Source organism: Chrysemys picta, chromosome 2, assembly GCF_011386835.1.
Source record: "Chrysemys picta bellii isolate R12L10 chromosome 2, ASM1138683v2, whole genome shotgun sequence".
In the NCBI taxonomy this organism is placed as follows: Eukaryota; Metazoa; Chordata; order Testudines; family Emydidae; genus Chrysemys; species Chrysemys picta.
In genome coordinates this window covers 280,859,664-280,879,730 of record NC_088792.1, presented here as the reverse complement: position 1 = coordinate 280,879,730, position 20,067 = coordinate 280,859,664, and the positions used below count along the sequence as shown (strand labels likewise).

Here is a 20,067-nt window from a genome sequence, read left to right as displayed (position 1 = left end):
GTGTGCTATAAATTTATTACAACATTATATGAGCGCTACAGATAGCTTCTAGTGAAATACCTGTTACAGTATGAATGAAACCACCAGACCTAACTTTCTGGGCCAAAGTTAATGGAATCTGCAATGATGAAAGTACCAAACATTTGAGGATTGTTGGGAATTCAGTAGGTAGAACTCCATATGCCGTTTGAGTTTGTTTCTCCTGCATCCACACTAAGGAAAACTGAATGAAGTCAAAACTTTTAGTCATTGGAGAATTATTTGGACTTGTGACTTGCCATCCATGTGGATTTAGATTTATTTGATAAACTTAAGGGTAAAAAAGAGACAGTAAATATTTAAAATGAAGTGTATCAGTATATAGATAAAAAGTACAGTAGGTTTCCTCAAATATATATACAGAGGGGGTCCAAAAAAGAAAAAAACAAGTAGAGTAGGGGCAGCATATATTCAACAAGGACAAGTGCAGAGTCCTGCACTTAGGATGGAAGAATCCCATTCACTGTTACAGACTAAGGACTGAATGGCTAGGAAGCGGTTCTGCAGAAAAGGACCTAGGGGTTACAGTGGACGAGAAGCTGGATATGAGTCAACAATGTGCCCTTGTTGCCAAGAAGGCTAACGGCATTTTGGGCTGTATAAGTAGGGGCATTGCCAGCAGATCGAGGGACATGATCATTCCCCTCTATTCGACATTGGTGAGGCCTCATCTGGAGTACCGTGTCCAGTTTTGGGCCCCACACTATAAGAAGGATGTGGAAAAATTGGAAAGAGTCCAGCAGAGGGCAACAAAAATGATTAGGGGGCTGGAGCACATGACTTATGAGGAGAGGCTGAGGGAACTGGGATTGTTTAGTCTGCAGAAGAGAAGACTGAGGGGGGATTTGATAGCTGCTTTCAACTACCTGAAAGGGGGTTCCAAAGAGGATGGATATAGACTGTTCTCAGTGGTACCTGATGACAGAACAAGGAGTAATGGTCTCAAGTTGCAGTGGGGGAGGTTTAGGTTGGATATTAGGAAAAACTTTTTCACTAGGAGGGTGGTGAAAACTTTTTCACTAGGTTACCTAGGGAGGTGGTGGAATCTCCTTCCTTAGAGGTCTTTAAGGTCAGGCTTGACAAAGCCCTGGCTGGGATGATTTAGTTGGAAATTGGTCCTGCTTTGAGCAGGGGGTTGGACTAGATGACCTCCTGGGGTCCCTTCCAACCCTGATATTCTATGATTCTATGGTTGTATACCAAAACTTGGAATTAGCTAATCTAAAAGAGTATCTGATAATGTATATGTCTGACAGCTGAGGTAGTAGCAATAATGCTAATACTAAATTGGATCTGGGATGTATGCCCAGCAGCAGCAGTCATTTTTTCTGATTCAATCTCAGGCCTTATGGTGATCTTAAAAATAAGAGGTGTTTTGGTATGTAGAAGTGACTTAATCAATGAAATTATATTTCTATTAACAGAGTTAGTTCAGATGGGGATACATGGAGCATTACCTTGGATCCCATCACATGTTGGGGAAAATAGGGAACAAAATGGTGGACAAAGCAGCTAAAAATGCTGTAAGAAATGGAAGGATTGACACAGAAATACCATTGAGTAAACAGGAATTAATTTAAAAGGAATAGCAAAAGATTTGGATTAATGGAAAAAGAGGAAGGTTTTTTTTGTTTTGTTTTTGACTTGTGCCCTAGAGTTGAGGACTATGACATACTTCAGAGCTTGGATAGAATTAATGAAGTGTTTTTGTTTAGAGTACTAACTGGCCACTGTGGCTTAAACAAATTTTTTTTCAAATAATTAGACACACAGATGGACTATGTGAACTAGGTGGAAGAAACATTTACTCACCTTTTATAGGTATGTAAGAGTTCTGATTTTTAAAAAAGGGAGAAAAGCTTTTTTTTGAGGAATTCAAATGTATGAAGGTAAAAAAGTTACTCCATTTTCCCAATGTTTTTACAATGTATTATTACCAAAAAGGCACTATTACATTACCTAAAAGACACATGACAGACCAAGACAATATAAACCACTAAGTACTGAAGATTTGTAGTTGGTGGTGGCTATAGAATATTCAGTCAAGTCTGCTTTGCTATAAAAAAGAGGAAAAAGAGAGAAAAGAAATGGATGGGGCTGCAGGGAGGAGAGGAAGCTTGCAGTTGTCATCTTAGCATATGCGCAACATGCCTCAGGTGGCACATGACCAGGATTCATCACCGAATTTGGTCCGCTGGTTGGATAACTCTCTGGAGACGAGGAAGCCCCTGGGATCCTCTCCTGAGTAGAGAAGTATGGTTTCAAGCGGAGTGCTCCAGGGGTTGGTCCTGGGGCTGGTTTTGTTCAACATATTTATTAATGATCTGGATGATGGGATGAATTGCACCCTCAGCAAGTTTACTATGACACTAAACTGGGGGAGATGTACTTAGGAAGGAAGAATCTCATGCACCACTACAGGCTGGGGACCGACTGGCTAAGCAGCAGTTTTACAGAAAAGGACCTGGGGATTACAGTAGACGAGAAGCTGGATATGAGTCAGCAGTTGCCAAGAAGGCCAACGGCATATTGGGCTGTATTAGTAGGAGCACTGCCAGCAGATCGAGGGACATGATTATTTGGCACTGGTGAGGCCACACCTGGAGTATTGTGTCCGGTTTTGGTCCCCCCCACTACAGAAGAGATGTGGACAAATTGGAGAGAGTCCAGCGGAGAGCAACGAAAATGATTAGGGGCTGGGGCACAAGACTTACGAGGAGAGGCCAAGGGAATTGGGGTTATTTAGTCTGCAGAAGAGAAGAGTGAGGGGGGATTTGATAGCAGCCTTCAACTACCTGAAGGGGGGTTCCAAAGAGGATGGAGCTTGGCTGTTCTTAGTGGTGGCAGATGACAGAACAAGAAGCAGTGGTCTCAAGTTGCAGTGGGGAGGTCTAGGTTGGATATTAGGAAACACTATTTCACTAGAAGGGTGGTGAAGCACTGGAATGGGTTACCTAGGGAGGTGGTGGAATCTCTGTTCTTAGAGGTTTTTAAGTCCCGGCTTGACAAAGCCCTGGCTGGGATGATTTAGTTGGGATTGGTTCTGCTTTGAGCAGGGGATTGGACTAGATGACCACCTGAGGTCTCTTCCAACCCTAATATTCTATGATTCTATGGTAAGAGGCCAGAGGAGACATGAAACAGCCCCTGGAGTGGAGCAGTCTCTGGTGGGAAGCTCTGACAAAGGAGCAGGATCTGGTCTTCCAGGAAGCGTTCTTTTAAGGAGCAAGGCAGGGAAAATGAAGCAGAAGAGGGGTAAAAAAAAATCAAGCCTGGCAAGGGCAGAAGTTGGCTTAAGTTGGTACTTCATGTTTGGGATTTTGTTGTGGGATTCTAGGGAGAATCCTATGAGTCCAGCTCCTGAGAGAAAGGTGATCTTAGAGGGGCTATGGAAAGGCCCTGCTGACAGGCTCATGTAGCCAGAAGCCCAGGGATGTAGCAGAGGTGGGTCTGATGTAGACAAATATTGTCTCCTAGCTACAGAGACCCTGGACTGGAACCCAGAGAAGTGAGCACGAAGCTTCTCTGATATAAGGGGATAAGGACAGAGCCTAGAGCTGACCTTCTGTGATGATATTTGGATTTTTATTTATTGAACTCTGTTACACCCAAAAGGGATGGACTTAAATTGTGACCTGGATGGAGGGCTGAGTCACAGGAAGAGATGGGTAACCAGAGTGCTGTTGGTAGGGCATGCCAGTTGTGGAGGGAGGTAGTACACCACACCTGGTCACAAAGAGGTGCTCCATCAGTGAGGCTATTCTTCCACATAGCCAATTTTTCCAATATGCTGAACAATGGAACCAGGACATGCACCAGGCTAAGAACTAACATGCAATTACATGTCAAAGTAGTTAACAGCTTGAACTTAATTCTTGCTTCCATGCAGAATATATTGTATCCTGTTCTTCTCAGTGCTCCACTTTAGGATTTTGTTACTTTATTAAATGTACAATATACGTTTTTATAAATAGAAAGAAATGCACTGTAGAAAGTGACCATAGACTAAGATTGACATGACTGAATAATATTGATAATCTGCAATGTGACTATTTATAATTCTCTCATGTTACCAAAAACAATGCATCACCTTGCTCTTTTATAACAACTTTTTATGTATTTGAAGACTGTTATCGTGTAGTCTCTTCTCCTCTCCAAGCGAAACAAATGCGGGGATGGGATCTGCCTGCTTTATATGTGGGTCTGAGAAAGTCAAATCTCCAGGGGTGGAGATTTCCTCTGTTGAGGAATCCTAAAAGTAGGCAAGGGTGAACTGTGTCCTGGCCTTCTCCCTATTGGCCAAGGGTTTCCCACAACTGGGCTTACCTCAGCCGAGGGAATTCCCTCTCAGCTGCGTAAGGAGCTGCCTCCAATCCTGCCCTAAAGGCAAGAGCATCAGTCAACCATTTTAGAGTGACCCAGCAGAAGTAAGGGGAGAGGCCCTTTTCCTGAAGAAAAGCTGCCACGTAGGCAGGACAATACTCCACGGGTGACCCCAGGCTTATGAACCTTCTCCTGGTCTTTGTCCTATTGCACACAATGGTTTCTTTTCTTAAGGACGGAAAGACTTTCAGCTAATGAAAATCTTTGGGCTCAGACGACGTGATCGGATGGGCCCCTTGGGTAGTGGGGAAGGGGGATGCCAGTGTCAGCGGGGACGTGTCGTTGTCCCTCCAGTCCGCACAGAGGGAAGGCCGGGGGGCCGTCGCCTCAGCGAGGCGGGGAAGTTCAGTCGCTCTGCTCTGGGGGCTGCAGATCCGGGACGCTGAGGTGACTGTCCCCGCTTCCCGCCAGTAGAGGGAGGGACGAGAAAGAAGCCGGAGGGAGGAGTCTCCGCCTCCCCCGTGACCACCCGGCTCCTCCTAGCCCAGTGCCGCTGAGTAACCTGGTTTCCCGGCTCGGAGTCGGCCCTCCTCCCTTCCCTGAGAGTCGGTGCAGCCGGGGCTCGGGCTAGCTCCCCAGAGCCGCTGCTGAAGTAGGAACCGCCTGCCCTGCAGAGAGGCGCCGCCGCCGCCTCCTCACACGGAGACATGTATCCAGGAGCAGCTGCTGCCGCCGCCTCCTCCTCTCCCTCCCCTGGACCCGGTGAGTCCCCAGCCACCCGCTACTCCCCGGCTCGAGCTGGGTTTGAACGCGTGGGACCGTTGGTGCGTGAGCCACTCTGGCAGCGCGAGACGCAGCGCGCGTCCCCCGCGAGCCGGGGCTGTGGGGACTGTCTGGGGGAGAGCGCGCGAGGTGCCAACCGCCCAGCACTGGGGGAAGGGGGGGCGCGAAGCCCTCGCGAGCCCCAGAGCGCGCGTCGGCTCCCCACCCCCGGCCGGGCCTTATGGAGTCTCTCGGAATGGCCGCGCGGCCCGGCTGTGTGCTGTAGAAGCGGGCGGGGAAGGAGGGGTCAGGCCGCCGCCGTCCCCTCCTCCTCAGGGAGGGATCGAGCGAGCGTGCGTATCCTGAGGCCTCTTTGTGGGCAGGGGTCCCTTCCTCTCGTTGCCGCGGTGGGGGCTGTCCCCGGAGGTAGGGAAGGCTTCGGGTGTAGGCCGTGCGGGAAGCCTGCGGGTGCGGGGAGGGGCTGCCTGGCTGCAAAGCAGCCGCAGGAACTCGGGGGGCCTGCTCGCCTCTTTCACCCTAGAGCTTCGCACGCAGACACTGGGGTGACAAGACAGTGCCCCGTTGCTGACCCTGCTCAGGACCTCTTACACCAGCCAGAGGGGCCACTGGACTTGCTGGGGGCACAGGGCATGGCAACAGCGGGGCCGTTGTAACCACCGTGGTCGTCATTGCATGGACTAGGAAGTCCTGTTGCTGCCCCCACAATGTACTGGTGTCACCACTCAAGACCCTGCTAATTCCAATACACCCTGCTGCCAGTACTATATGTGCTGGGGTCACTGCCCAGGAGCTTGCCATGGCTGTCCTGTGTCCCATCAGGATCATTGTTGCAGGAGTTGATGTCCCTGCTCCAGAGTGGGAATTCAACTCACTACTTGGAGCTGCACTGCTGCCAATATTAGACATGCTGTGGTCACCACTGAGGGCATAACCGTTAGACATGCTGGCATTGCTATTCAGGTTTTGAAGCTCTGATCGGGTTTATAACATTAGCATGAAGCCCTGCCACTGCTGCTATGGCAGTTGGGTTTGCTGTGCTGGAGTGGTGAAAGTGAGGAGGAATTCACCACTTTTGGTGGGTGTGGTCTACTGTATCATGTGGTGATGAATAATCTTTCAGTGGTGCTGGAACCCATCAAGGAGAAGTGAATGGGGACTAGAGAAGAAATTTATCCAAAACAAGTTCATGTCCCCAAACAAGTTTGTAACCAGCAAGTGAAAGTGTGAGTTTGTGTGCCCGGGTCATAAAAACAAAGAAGAGTAAATATTGATCAGAGCAGGGACTGGAGCCCAGGTGTTCTCCTTCCCAAATGTGTGCCCTAACCACTAGGCTATAGGGTCAGTCTCACTCTTTCTCTGGGCCAGTGAATATTCAGTTACTAATACAAAATGGAACAGCTTCAGCAGGAGAGATTGAAACAGACCCATCCCAGAATAGCTAATAACTTGGTGGTTGGGGTACTCCCTTGGGAAGGGGGAGACCTGAGTTGATGTCCCTGCTCCAGAGTGGGAATTCAAACCTGGGTCTCCCACATCCCAGATGAATACCCGAAGCACTAGGCTACTGAGTATAAGGGAGGCACCTTCACTTCAGTTTTGTGACTAGCTCATAAGCTCCCTTATGAATCTAGTCTAACAAAGCAAAATGTTCTATTGTGACACTTCTGAAACTTTTTTCCTTTTTTTGGACAAACAGTATGGCAAAACTGATACAAATTCACTAAATGTTTTGGTCAACTCAGATCTGCATTTGTGGTAGGGAGGTGGGGGGAAGTTTAACAAAATAAATTGCACCTAGCTCTAAATTTCATCTTCTAGCAGAGAAGGAGGGTGAAGATCTAGGGGGCAGGGCTTTCTCAATCAGTGAGATGAAAAGAAGCTCTCTTTTAGCAAGGGAGTGGGAGCTGTGCTTTTCTTTCTTTTAACCCTTGGAGCTCAGGCCTGCTGTTAGACATACTGGGGAAACTGATTATGCTGCGTGTAGCATCATCATCGAACTCAAGATTCTGCTTTTGCTGTGCACGTGTGTTTGTGCCCTGCTACTACAGACACCAGTGCTATTATTTGCACGCTCCCACTTATGCACACTGGGGCCTCTGCTTGCATCCCACTACTGCTGCCAGGTTCATCTCATTCACCCTCAATAGACATTCAAAGGTCATGGCTCAGAATCTGCCATTGCTGCCAGGACTACTCTATCCACTTCCTATTTGACACACCTCCATCACAGTTCTCTATGCTATCTTGCTATTTTTTTAAATGAATGCATGCTGGGGTTACATTCACCCCATTGAGCTAGTAGTTAGTGTATGGTTTGAGTGCTCACTACACATACAGCTGGATCAGAGTTAAGAGGTGTCCATAGAATTGCCCCTATGTATGTCTGTCACCACTTAAATACTGTGCACTTAAACCTCACTGCTGTCAGAGTTATCAGACATTGCTGCTGCAATATATGCACACAAGTAGCTACCTCTTTATTCAGATTCCATCACCAAACTTGTCTCCATAGTCCACTCAGATCTTGCAATTAGGATCTCTAGTCCCTTTTGCCAATTCAGTCATTCATTTGTCATAGGGTTTGCTGTTAAATCTCCAGTCCCCAGCATTTAAAAAAAAAAATTTGGATCCTGTGTCTTGCTACTTCTTTTATTGGTACTAAATGTGGCAACTTAATTCTAACAGGCTGGTATATGGGGGGGGAGGGGGATTGTGCTTAAAAGGGAGTTTTGGTAGAGAGACAAAATTTGTTTGTACCAATCCTAGCTTTCATCTAAATGTTCTTTGAAAAGGGATTAGAGAAGGGTATCTTGATGAGGGGCTTCTCTTTCTGTCCTCATTCCCAAAGTGTTTGTCTTGGATTCACAACTTGGCTGTGACACTTCATTTGAGGGCATAAAGCCTAGTGCTTTACTACTTAGTTTTCTTGCAAAAACGTTACTCAAAAATGAAAGTTTCTAGAACACAATAGGAAAATCCTGTCTTTAAAAAAAAAAAAGTTGATTGCATGATCTTTAAATTCTGCATTCTAGAAGGTCAGGGCAAGCCAAGAGAATATAGTACTGTTCGTTAAACTAATGAATCTTTATATTTTGAGTAATTTGTAATAAAAGATGTAGCAAATTTAATCTCTAAACTTTTAAATTATAATGTTTAGGGTGCCCTGATACCTCCTAGAATACTTCAAAGAAAATTCTGTTCAGAAACAATTTCTGTAAAGCTTACATTTTATATATAAATTGTTTTGTCTCTTTCATTTTAAGACACTTGCTCTTTTTTAAACCTGATGTTTCTGAAATCTGCTCCAAACAGGATTATTGCTTCACATTTAGAATAAGAAAGAACAGATATATTTGAAAATGCATTCTGAGAGTTTGAGAAACAAGTTTTTCTAAGTTCTCTTTAATGTGTCATTGGTTCTCTAAGTCTATCAACAGAAACAAAGTTATGGCCTTTTATTTGGTAAATAACATCTATAGCAATGCTTGGGAGGGTTGTGTCACTTTAAGATTCTGTTTTCCTCTGTCAACATTGAAATTAACTTTGAGATCTTTCTTGGATGGTTTCTACTCATGTAAATTGCTTTTAAAACTGCTCCCCTGTTAGTGTGATTGGTCAGAAGCTATTCTTGTACTCTAATTCAGAGGGTTTTATTTTAAAAGTTGGCAAACGTAATCTTGACAAGTTTGAAATAATTTTATTGAGAAATTGAGTGAAAATAGCATGCATTGATTTTTTTTTTCTTTTTAGTTTTAGTGTAACAGGACTCTTCCCCACCCCCCAATATGCTTAAAAATCAGGAACTCGTTTCTGTTTTGGTGGAGTTGCCTAGTAGCTTGTTCTTGTTGGGAGACTCCATGTAAATTACAACACCTAATGGCTGACCTGTGCACTAATGGATTCTGTGGCCTCAAACTAATTTTGGGGGGGATTGTATGTAGAAATGTACAAATGTTTTACCTGGTTTTTGGCATTTCAGGCAATTAGGATGTCTGTTTTGCCGTTGTGACAATTTTTATACTTGGGGTTTATTGTATTGATGATTTACTATGGGAGGATGCTAGTTATCTGTTCTGAAAGACCATTAGGGACACTTGCCTGAGTTGGCACTGGACCATGCTATAAGGATCAGTATTGTACTTTAAACTAAGTGGCTTCAACTGTCTTGTCCTTTTATATCAACTGCAAGGCTTTCCTTGGTTTAATTCTACAAAACAAACAAAAACCCAAAACCTATGTTGAGAACTTTAGTATTGCAGGGATAAGTGCACAGATGACAAAATGTGCATTAAACTTAACTCTACTTTGTCAGTTTGTGTGAATACATTATGATTGTTGTTTCTCCAACTTAAATTTCTTCCTACAGTCTTAGTTACATGCATAGCACATTGTAACTGTTTATACTCTAAGCTCACTGCCATCATGGTTAGTACACCTTTGATTTAGATATCTCAAACTTCTGAGGTGTATATTTTGATAATTGTCAGCACTAATAGTATGGCTTATCAACCAGCTGTACATCCTGAAGGGATGAGGTAATTACGGCAGTGAAAATTAAGGTGGCCTATATATGCAAAAACACTGTATTCTTGTAAACTTCAAATGTAGTATGTTACTACTCCATTTTTCATGTAAATGGCATGTAGCTTTTGGCATACAGTTAGTATACACTTAGTATACAGTCAGATTATTGTAATGTATACATAAAGGAAGGAAGAGTTAAGGTTGAACTTTCCTGACTTGTGTATGCTTAATTGTGCAACCTTAATGTTCTTTTAGAACAGCTTTTATGTGGAATTACATAGGACTTTTTGAGCAAGAGGATAGAAAAAAGGGAAAGCAAGAGAAACTTAACTATTCAGGATTTTGAAGCTCTGCTGGCTTGCAAAAATTTGACAATGTGTATAAATTCCATTATACAGAACTAGTTAGTTGAACATCACAGGCAGCTTTGTCCCACTCCACTTAGGAGGACTGCAGAAGGGAACCCTTGCCTCCACAGGTTCTGCTGGTGCATATGAGCACGGCTCCCTCCCAGGCCCTTTAAGTATATACTAGCTCTTCCTAATCCTGTTTCTCCTTACACGTTCTACAGGGACTGAGTTCATATGTGCGTTCAGTACATTTAAATTAGTCATGCACACATGCAGCCCTCCTTATCTGTGCACTTCCTATGCTTGGTGAAAAATTTGTTCAGATGACCTGAACATGTACAGTAAATGATTTTTCAAAAGTTCATGACTAGTCCCCTCCACCCCCCCCCCCAAAAAAAAATTCTAGAGCACTCAAAAATAACTAACAAAGAAAGCTCTCTACATTCCAACTTTCAGCCTCTATCCAGTAGACTGCAGAACCTGAGCACATTCTCCTTTTTTAGTAATAGAAAGCATTTTTTCTTCTCCATTGAAAAATAGCTGAAGATTTTCTGCTTAAATTTTTAAATTAATTTTCTTGGGCTAGAGGCCATACCTAGAAAATGTCAGCTTGAAAAGTGAAAAGTTTTAGAATGTTATAAACCCCTCGGAACAAAAAGGGTTGGAGTTAGAAACCTTCTTGCAGCTTTTACTCTGGATTCATCACAGGAATATTGTAGTTGCTATACTGGTCTCTCTAGTCTGGTATCCTGATTTCAGTAGGGGCCACTAACTGGTGCTTCAAAGGAAGATGTACATTTCCCATAAGTTTCTCTAACCAGGGGCATGTAATGGGTGGCTTATATCCTGAAGCAAGAAGGATAACATTGCCTGTGTTTTTAATCTACCTAGTGTAATTTTGAATGTTCATATAAATGGCTATTATTTTAAACCCGGTAGTCTGTTTCTCTCAATGTCTTATGTTAGTGAGCATCACAGGTTATTCTTTCTGTAAAACACTCTTTTCATTTGATTTTAACATCTGTTGTATTTTTCCTCTTTGATAGCTGTGCAGTCAGTAAAATTATCAGACTGAGCTTCTCTATACCATTCATTATTTTATATACATCTATCTTGTCTCTTAGTTGTCATCTCTCAATATTTCTAATAGTTATCTAGGGATTAGTCATTTTGGACATAACTGAAATACTAGAAATCAATACTAAACCTAACAAGCATGACCTATCCAGTGGCCTTTCTTCACCATAGCCCAAAGAGAATAATTAACCAGAACATCAACAAAACAAAAAACATCTATCAGCCCCAGATATCAGCCTTCTCCCTTCTCCCCATATCCGTGGCAGTGAGAAAAACGCATGCTTTCTAACAGGCTATCTTTCCAGTATTACCTCAGAGGGAAGTAGTTTCATGCCTCTAATTTTTCTATTTTTGCTATATCCCTTTTGAAATGGAGTGATCAAATCTGAGCACAGTAATCAAGGTGAAAGTAAACAATTGATTTAGACAATGTCATTATAATATCAGTAGTGCTGTCCTCCTAATACGGTCCAACATCTTTGCTTTTTTCACTGCTGCTGCATTTTGAGCAGCTGTTTTCATTGAGCTGTCCACAGTGCTGCCTAGGTCTCTTTCCTGAGTCAATATAATTAGTTTAGAATCCATCATTATTTGCATACTTCAGGTTATTCTTTCTAATGTGCATTAGCTTGCACTTGGGTACATCAAATTTAATCTGTCATAGCACTGCTCAGTTATTTTTGAAGTTCCTCACAGTCTTCTGTAGACTTGACTAAACCAGGGCTTGAAATATTTAAAATGACTCTTCCTAGCTAGAGGCAGATATGAAAAATGGACGGGGCTCCTACTAGTGAGGTCCACGGTTAGCAAGTTCCAGGGGAAGAACTCCCATCCCTAGATGATGGGCATGAGAAAGATGGTGGAGTACTTTACTTCTCACAGGTAAAATGAGTATACAAAATGCAGAATAGTACATAATTAGGTCTCAGGTGTTTCACTTTGTTGACAGTAATACTGGCAACAACTTGGTTGCCTTAGTTAAACTTAATCTCTTTATCTTTTGGGGGTAAGTTTAATACATTAGCTCTTCACCTGTGTAGCCTAGTTCAGACCCTCATTATTAAATAGCCTAAAAATTCCATACAGGAGTGAAGCATATGCTCTTCAGGTTCTTACACATGATAACTTATGTACTTATGATAAGGACGTAGCGTATTTTTTTTTTTTTTTTGGTTAACCTCTAACTTTGACCGTTGAAGGCCCTGTGATTTTTTTTTAAGGTACATAATTTGCCATAGAATCCACCCCTTGCTCCAGAATCTAAGCTTTGATTTAAAACAAAACATAGGCTGATCTACACTGAAAAGTTACATCTGGATAGCTGTCTCTCTTAAGGGTGTGAAAAATCCACACCCTAAGCAGAGGTGATGCAGGGTCGTGCGTCCCTACTCCTCGAGATTTCTACGAGCACTGAGCTGCCCTTGCAGGGCTCAGAGTGAACTGACCCTATAGCCCCACAAAGAGCCCATGGCTGCAGTGGCCGGGTGGTGCATGAAACGCTACGGGGACCAGATGCACTCAGTGCTGCTCCCCCTCCAGCTCCCAGCCCTTCACCATAGCTCAGAGGACCGCTTCCGGCCTTGCTGTGCTCTGTCCTTCTCATGTTGCACCCTCCTGTCCCTCCCCAGCATGTTTCCGGCTCGCTTGGCCCTTCTTCCTAGTGCCCAGGCAGGGAGCGCAGGAGGTGGGACGGAGCACTTCTCCTGCCAGGTGAGGGTGGCCGCTCTAGGTTGCTGCCCATGGCAGCTGCCTGTGAGAGCCTGGCTGGGGAGGTGGTGGTGGTGTGGCGGGGAGAGCATGGTAGCCTTGTGCTGGGCACAGGAGTGTGTTTGTGGGGTGGGTGGGTCACAGGAAAAGGCACTGGGAGCAGGTTCCCTGTGCTCAGCCCAAGTTAGAGGCATTGTCTGCATGCCTCCCCCCAGGGAGGTGTCTGCAAGGGCGTGGGAGAAACTTTGTTGCTGTGCATTTCCTGCCGCAGGCATGTGTTCCCCACTCCTGTGGCCCCAGGATCCAGTGGAATCAGCTGCCTTGGCTGAGGGAGGTGGAGCTGAAAGGCGATGCTTGAGCTGGTCCTGTGCCCCCTGAACCTTTAAATTGTGCCCCTTCCCCTCCCCACCCCCCCAACTCTCAACAGTTCTGTGTTACCTCTGCCCCTGAGAGATGAATTCTTCCATCTACCTAGCTCCGTGGTTCTCAAACTTTTGTACTGGTGACCCCTTTCACATAGCAAGCCTCTGTGTGCAACCCCCCCTTATAAATTAAATACACTTTTTTAATATATTTAACACCATTATAAATGCTGGAGGCAAAGCAAGGTTTGGGATGGAGGCTGACAGCTTGCGACCCCCCATGTAATAACCTCGTGACCCCCTGAGGGGTCCCAACCCCAGTTTGAGAACCCCTGATCTAGCTTCTGCCTCTCAGGGAGAAGATGGATTATCCACAGTAAGGGGAGAATCCCTTCTGTCACAGTAGTAAGTGATTACACTGAGGCCATGTCTACACTACAAAATGATGTGGACCTAACTTATGTCGGCATACAGCCAATGCAGTTATTAAATTGCTTGTGCGTGCACATACATGGCTCTTTGTGTTTGTCGGTGCACGTCCTCACCAGGAGTGCTTGTATTGTCAGTGTGGGGCATTGTGGGATGGCTCCTGGAAGTCAGTAACAGTCAACGTAAGCAATGCAGTGCCTACGCTGTCACTGCGTCAACCTAATTACATCAACCATGACTCTGAACCACTCAGGGAGGTGGTGTTACTAAATCAGCGTAGAGAGGCACTTACATTGGTGGGATCCAAATTTAAGTTAAGACACTTCCACAGCTATGTTAACGCAAGGCAGTTTACATCAATCTAACCCTGAAGTGTAGACCAGGCCTGAAGATCTACAGCAGTGCAGCTGCAGCGGTGGTACTGATACATTGTAAGCGTAGACATAGCCATCTTTCTAGTCCTTAAGCTCACCCTTTCAAATATCCAAGTGTTAATCTTGTGGTGGTTTTCTGAGACCAGGTTTACACTTAAAATTTAGGTCAACCCAATTGTGCTGCTCAGAATTGTGGAAAAATTCACATCCCTGAGTGTCATAGTAAGCCAACCTAACCCCTGGTTGGCTTATGGGTTGGCTTATTGACTTGCTTTTGAGACAGAAGTGTGTGATAGTTGCATACAGAGAATAAAACAGATGATAACCCTAACCCTAGCACTAGCTACCACGTCTTGGGGAGGAGGATTAACTACAGTGATGGGAGGGGTTGTCCTGTCGCTGTAGTTAGTGTCTACACTGAAGCACTACAGCAGTACAGCTGCAGTGTTTCTAGTGAAAACATAGCCTGAGTCTGAGGCTATGTCTACATTAGCACTTTTGTCAGTATAACTTATGTTGCTCAGGGGTGTGAAAAAACACACCTGACTGACATAAGTTACACTGACAGAAGCACCAGTGTGGACAGTGATATGTTGGCAGAAGATGCTCCGGCTGTGATAGCTAATGCCGCTCGTTAGAGGCGATGTAATTATATCGATGGGAAAGCTCTCTCCTGTCAGCATAGAGCACCTATACAGGAGGTTTTACAACGGGGCAGATGCACGGATAAAGCTGTGCCTCTGTAACATCTCTAGCCATGTAGACATGGCCTTAAACATCCTGAAACAATAGCTTTGAAAGATCTTAACTACCCCTGTTTATTTCAGTGGGATTGTGACTTGTGAAACCTCATGATGATATGAATGTTAGCATAGGTGTTTTGCTACTGATGTTTTCTGCAGAAGCATTTGCTAATGTGCATATGTTCGGTTAGGCTTGCTGCTGTAAAAAAGGTGTATGGAGTATCTAGGAGCAGAGTAAAATACATTGACTATAATTATTAAATGAATAATCCAATCAGTACAGTATTCCCTTTTTTATTAAAGTCAAAACACAGTTTTATGAATTTACCTGAAGCTGCTGCAGAAATTCCAGTGTCTTGTGTTGAAATGTGTGATAGAAAATAGGGGCTCTCCCACAAAATTTAGGTGCAGACCGTACTGTAGATTATTCAGGGCCTTGAATATAGACACTTCAGGAAGTTATAAAAAAGGCTAGTTCAAGCACTTTTTTTTCTTTTTTTTATTCTCTGTATGCAACTAACACTAATTACACACTTCTTTCTCACAGGCAAGGCTGCCTTACTGATGTATCGCTATAAACTGTACTGGGGAAAATACTTCAACTGCCACACCCCCCTCCCTCCTCCCTCCCCCCCCCCCCCCCCAAGTTAGATGCAGTATTTCAAGGCCAAAACTAAGTGATCTTAAAAGCAAATTCAGTCTAAACACTACAGTATCTAATCATATTGAAATTCCCCATATATCTGTTTATTTAGAGTAAAATGTTCAAAAGTGCCTAAGTGACTTAAGAGTCTGAACACTATGAAGAGTCAATAGGACTTTGGCACTCAAACATTTTAAGTTCCATTTTCATAACTGACACTAGGATCCTAAGTCTCACTGACTTTTTGTATCACTTGGGAGCATTGGACATTTTTATGTATAATCTTCGCTAATAAATTTGTTAGTCTCTAAGGTGCCACAAGTACTCCTGTTCCTTTTACAGAAGCTGTCTGTTTTGCTTAACATAAGCTTCCTTTTAACAGTGTTTCTGTTGTGCAGATACCTAAATTTATAAATGTATCTAAATATCAGGAAACAAAATGTATAATTATGTGTTTAATGTAAACATGTGAAATGTAATAATAGAGTGTAATAACAATATTGTCAGGAGACAAATCTTTCAGCTTCATGAACAGAATGCTGATATATGAATAGTCTTCTTAGCATATGCGCAATATGCCTCAGGTGGCACGTGACCTGGATTCGTCACCAAATTTTGTCTGCTGGTTGGTATATTAGCAATTAAGCTACAATAGTTTTAACAGGTTTGTTTAGTGAATTAGAGGGTCTAATACTTAGAGAAAACTAAAACAGAAAATAAATTCTGTTTATAGGCCAAATTTTTCCTTCACCTATATACAGTATGTGCAACTCCTGTTAACTTTAATAGGAATTACACACATGTATCTGAGGGCAGAATTTGGTCCTGTAATTAAAACCTTATTCATTTTTCTTTGTATTACTGCCTTGATAAATGCTGTTGGGTAACATAATGCTACTTGATAAATATGACTAATAATTTCAGGATAAAACTTTTAAAACTATCATTTTGTTCCAATCTGTTAAGGAAAAAGCAAGCTCTCCTACAGACATGTTCTGAAAACTTTGGGCTTGTCTACGTTGAAAGCTATACTAGTATCGTTAAACTGTGGGAGTTATACCAGAATAATTCCTGTGTACACTTTTTTTATACTGAAATAAGTGTGTCCACATAAGGAGTAATACCAGTATAACTATAATACTTTAAATTCTATCCTACCTTATACTGGTAACACTTCCAGTCTAGACAAGCCCTATAGTACAGAGAAGATAGAAGTGTAATTAGCTTGTAGATGTTGACCAATACTTATTACTTGTGATTGAACGTTGATTTAGTGATAAACTAAGGACTTTTTTGGTGCCAAAAATACAGTATTGTAAATAGAAACATGGTTGGTGTCTGGCTTCAATAACTTTTATCTGCTTGGTATAACAGGAAGTTCTTTGACTAAATTTATGTCAGACATATAATCTCTGCAAACCTAGTGGTGAAATAATTAACAGGAGCCTTCTCCGTATGCTTCTAAAACAAATACAAGGTCATATGCTTTTGTGTGTGTAGTAGGTTCGTGCCGGGGCTCTACCCTCTGGGACGGAGGGGCGCCACACCGACTCACTACAGCACAGACAGTCAAAGCTTAGGCCCCTTTGCACAGGGGCCGAGCGACCCACAGTTCAGGGAGCTCAGGCCCTCAGGCAGGGCTGAGCAAACGCTCAGCTCGCTCAGGCCCTTTGGTGTAGGGGCTGAGCAACAATCAACAGTTTAAAGTAGGCCCAGCCTTGGATCAGGGCAGGGCACAAACAGTCACAGCTCAGGCCCTCTGGTGCAGGGGTTGAGCAACAGTCACAGCTCAGGCCCTCTGGTGCAGGGGCTGAGCAACAATACACTGTGGGGGAGGCCCAGGTTCCTACCTGAGTGTTGGGTGAGGGGGAAGCCTGCCACCCGTGAGCGGGGGTGGCAGAGGGGGACACAGGCCCACCCACTCCACTGTGTCCCAGCCCGGGGCCCTAGCAGCGGTTACTGCCGCTGCTGGTCAGTGGGGTGACCTGACCGAAACACACTGACATCGGCTCACATGTCTCTGCAGCCTGACCGGGGTCGGCTACCCCCGGGCTACTTCCGTGTTCCCCCTTGGGGCCTACCTCGTTGGCGACACCGGGTTCGGGCCAGTCCAACAGCATCGGTTCCTCTGGTGCGGGGCTTGGGGGCAGGTCCAGCAGCTCTCCACCAGGGTAGCTGGCACGGGGCAGGCTGGGCCAGTCCTCCTCGGGGTAGCTGGCACGGGGCAGGCTGGGCCAGTCCTCCTCGGGGTAGCTGGCACGGGGCAGGCTGGGCCAGTCCTCCTCGGGGTAGCTGGCACGGGGCAGGCTGGGCCAGTCCTCCTCGGGGTAGCTGGCATGGGGCAGGCTGGGCCAGTCCTCCTCGGGGTAGCGGGCCCGGGGCAGGCTGGGCTAGTCCTCCTCGGGGTACCTGGCGAGAGGTAGGCTCGACCAGCACGGTGGGGTGGGGTAGCAGGCGGCTCGCGGCCTGCGGCTGTCTCCCAAGCGGGAGCTCGACCCGGGACGTCTGCTCTCTCTGCCGGCCTGGGCTGCACTGAGCTCTGCAGGCGGGCTTTTATACTTCCGGGTCGGGGCCGTGACCTCGGAGGGGCGGGCGCCGGACCGGTGGCTCCGCCCATGTTGGGGTTAGGGGAAGTTCGGCCCTATGCGGCATGGAGGGGCGCCACACCGCCTCACTACAGTGTGCTAGATATGCTATAAAAGGAATAAAACAATGTTTTAGTTTGTAGATCATTTGTCCTGTCCTCCAAATTGTGATGGGTGGAATGGGTTTGGAAAGAAGAATGAAAGTAAAATTATGCTATAGGTACATCCATGCAGTGAGGGTGGATTAGTACAAGTACCTGTCTGATATATTTACAAATTTCAGTGTCACGTAGCTGAAACTACACGTGCATGGTATCTTCCAATGTTGTTTTTAACAGAAATAGTTAGTAGTTCCTGCTGTTGCCAGGTAGAGCCATGTTTAAAATTGATATACTTGAGAAGATGGCTATGAGACCTGTGTAAATTCCTACAGTTATATTGGTGTAGGACACTGTTTTGGCTGCCTGATGTGGACAGGGCCACAGTGTTAAGCTTGTCTCTAAGCCATGTACTTAGACTAGAGCAAGAGTCACAAACTAGAATGCCACATGTGGTCCAGTTGTTATAAACCGTTTTATAAGGATGTGGTGCTTAGTATTGTGAGGTGAGAGCAAGAAGTGCCATTATAGCTGGTAATGTCACAGATAGGATATTAGTAAGGATATATCTATACTTAACCTGGGTGATTAAGATATAGGTCTGAGCACTTGGGTTCGTCTAGCCTGAGTACAAGTGTTCCTGCGGCAAAGCCCTTCCCCATTTATTTGCCTTCACTGTGTCTACCCTCATCAGTGTGTGCCTGTGTGCGTGCTTCTTTGTGCTGAAATGCTCTGGGATTTTTTCCCCAGTCAGTTATGTCAATTGCTGGAGAGCTTGTCTGCCCCTTAGGGGGCGGGAGGGAGAGGGAATTGTGGAAAGGACATTGGAGCACTATGAGCACTTGAGTGATCTTGCCTGCATCCTCACCGCAAATGGGTTGCAGCCTGAGCTAAGGCACAGTTTGAGCTTTAACCTGTGCCTCTAGCCATGCAAGCAAGCATGGGTTCAAATAGAAAACAAATATAAACTTGAAGGAATCTGATTAAGCTAAACTGAAATAAGAGTTCACATAGGGTTCCATGGTTTAACTAAATCAGTTTAAAAAACAATTTAAGTTAAACTGATGCAACTTTATCATGTAGATAAATGAGGCCTTAAGAATGGCCATGCTGGATCAATATTCTCTTTCTAACAGTGACCAGCAGCAGAAGACTCAGGGGAAGGTGTGCACAGGAAACTGTGCTGTAGGTGGATATGGGATAACTTGTCCTTATATCCCTTCAAAAACTTGTTTTGGTGTTAGCAGTTACTATTATAACTCTCTGGGTATTCTTGTTGCCCATATAAATGTTCAGTCTCTGTATGAATCTTGCTAAATTCTTGGCCTCACTAGTATCCTCTGGTATTGAATTCCACGGTCTCATTATGTGTTGTGTGAAAATAATTTTTTTTATCAGTTCTGAATTTGCTGCTTTTAAGTTCTGGTGAATGTTCCCTTGATCTTCTATCATGAGACAGGATATAAAAGCTAATGTATACCACTTATTGTTTTGTATACATTTAAACTCTTGGAGGTTGATGAAACACGAGATTCCAGACAGCTCAGAGGAAGACAGTTGAGCTGTTGGAACAGTCCATCAGTGGTTTGGGAGAATTGTGTAACATTATTCTGATCTCTTCTGATTATAGTGGCTTCGAAGCAACCTCTCTGCTGGCTTTGTTCTCATAGTTTACCATGGTTGATGGGTGGTGGTGACTGAGTGAGAGGCAGAATGGCTAAGATGGTTTGCCTTCAACTTAGACTTAACATGGTCAAAACTGGGCTCTTTTTCCTTCACAAGCTTCTCCCTCACCATCGATGGCACCACCATCTTCTGAAGTGTTAATATGCACAACCTGGGTGTCCCATTTGATTCTGCCCTCTTTCTAGACACTCACATCTAGGCCATATTCAAGTCTTGCCACTTCCTCTGTCATAACACTTCTAAGAGCATAACTTTTTATCTTGGACAACACAATTAAAAGCTAATCCAGACCCTGATCTCCCATTTTGGTTACTGCAACTTCTTCTCTAGCATTGTAAACAACC

General features: G+C 44.5%; 1 protein-coding gene across 4 annotated transcripts in view; it reads left to right on the top strand.

Moving 5' to 3' along the window:
• Nucleotides 1-4,894: 4,894 nt before the first annotated feature.
• The window catches only part of AGO2 (argonaute RISC catalytic component 2), a 123,854-nt gene continuing 108,681 nt past the window's right edge, over nt 4,895-20,067 (top strand). For 2 of the 4 annotated variants that reach the window (XM_005291044.5, XM_008165141.4), the window contains exon 1: nt 4,896-5,124. In XM_005291044.5, the coding sequence (XP_005291101.1) occupies nt 5,070-5,124 (55 nt within the window). In that variant the 5' untranslated portion in view covers nt 4,896-5,069. The other 2 variants (XM_065586279.1, XM_065586278.1) reach the window with 2 other exon arrangements.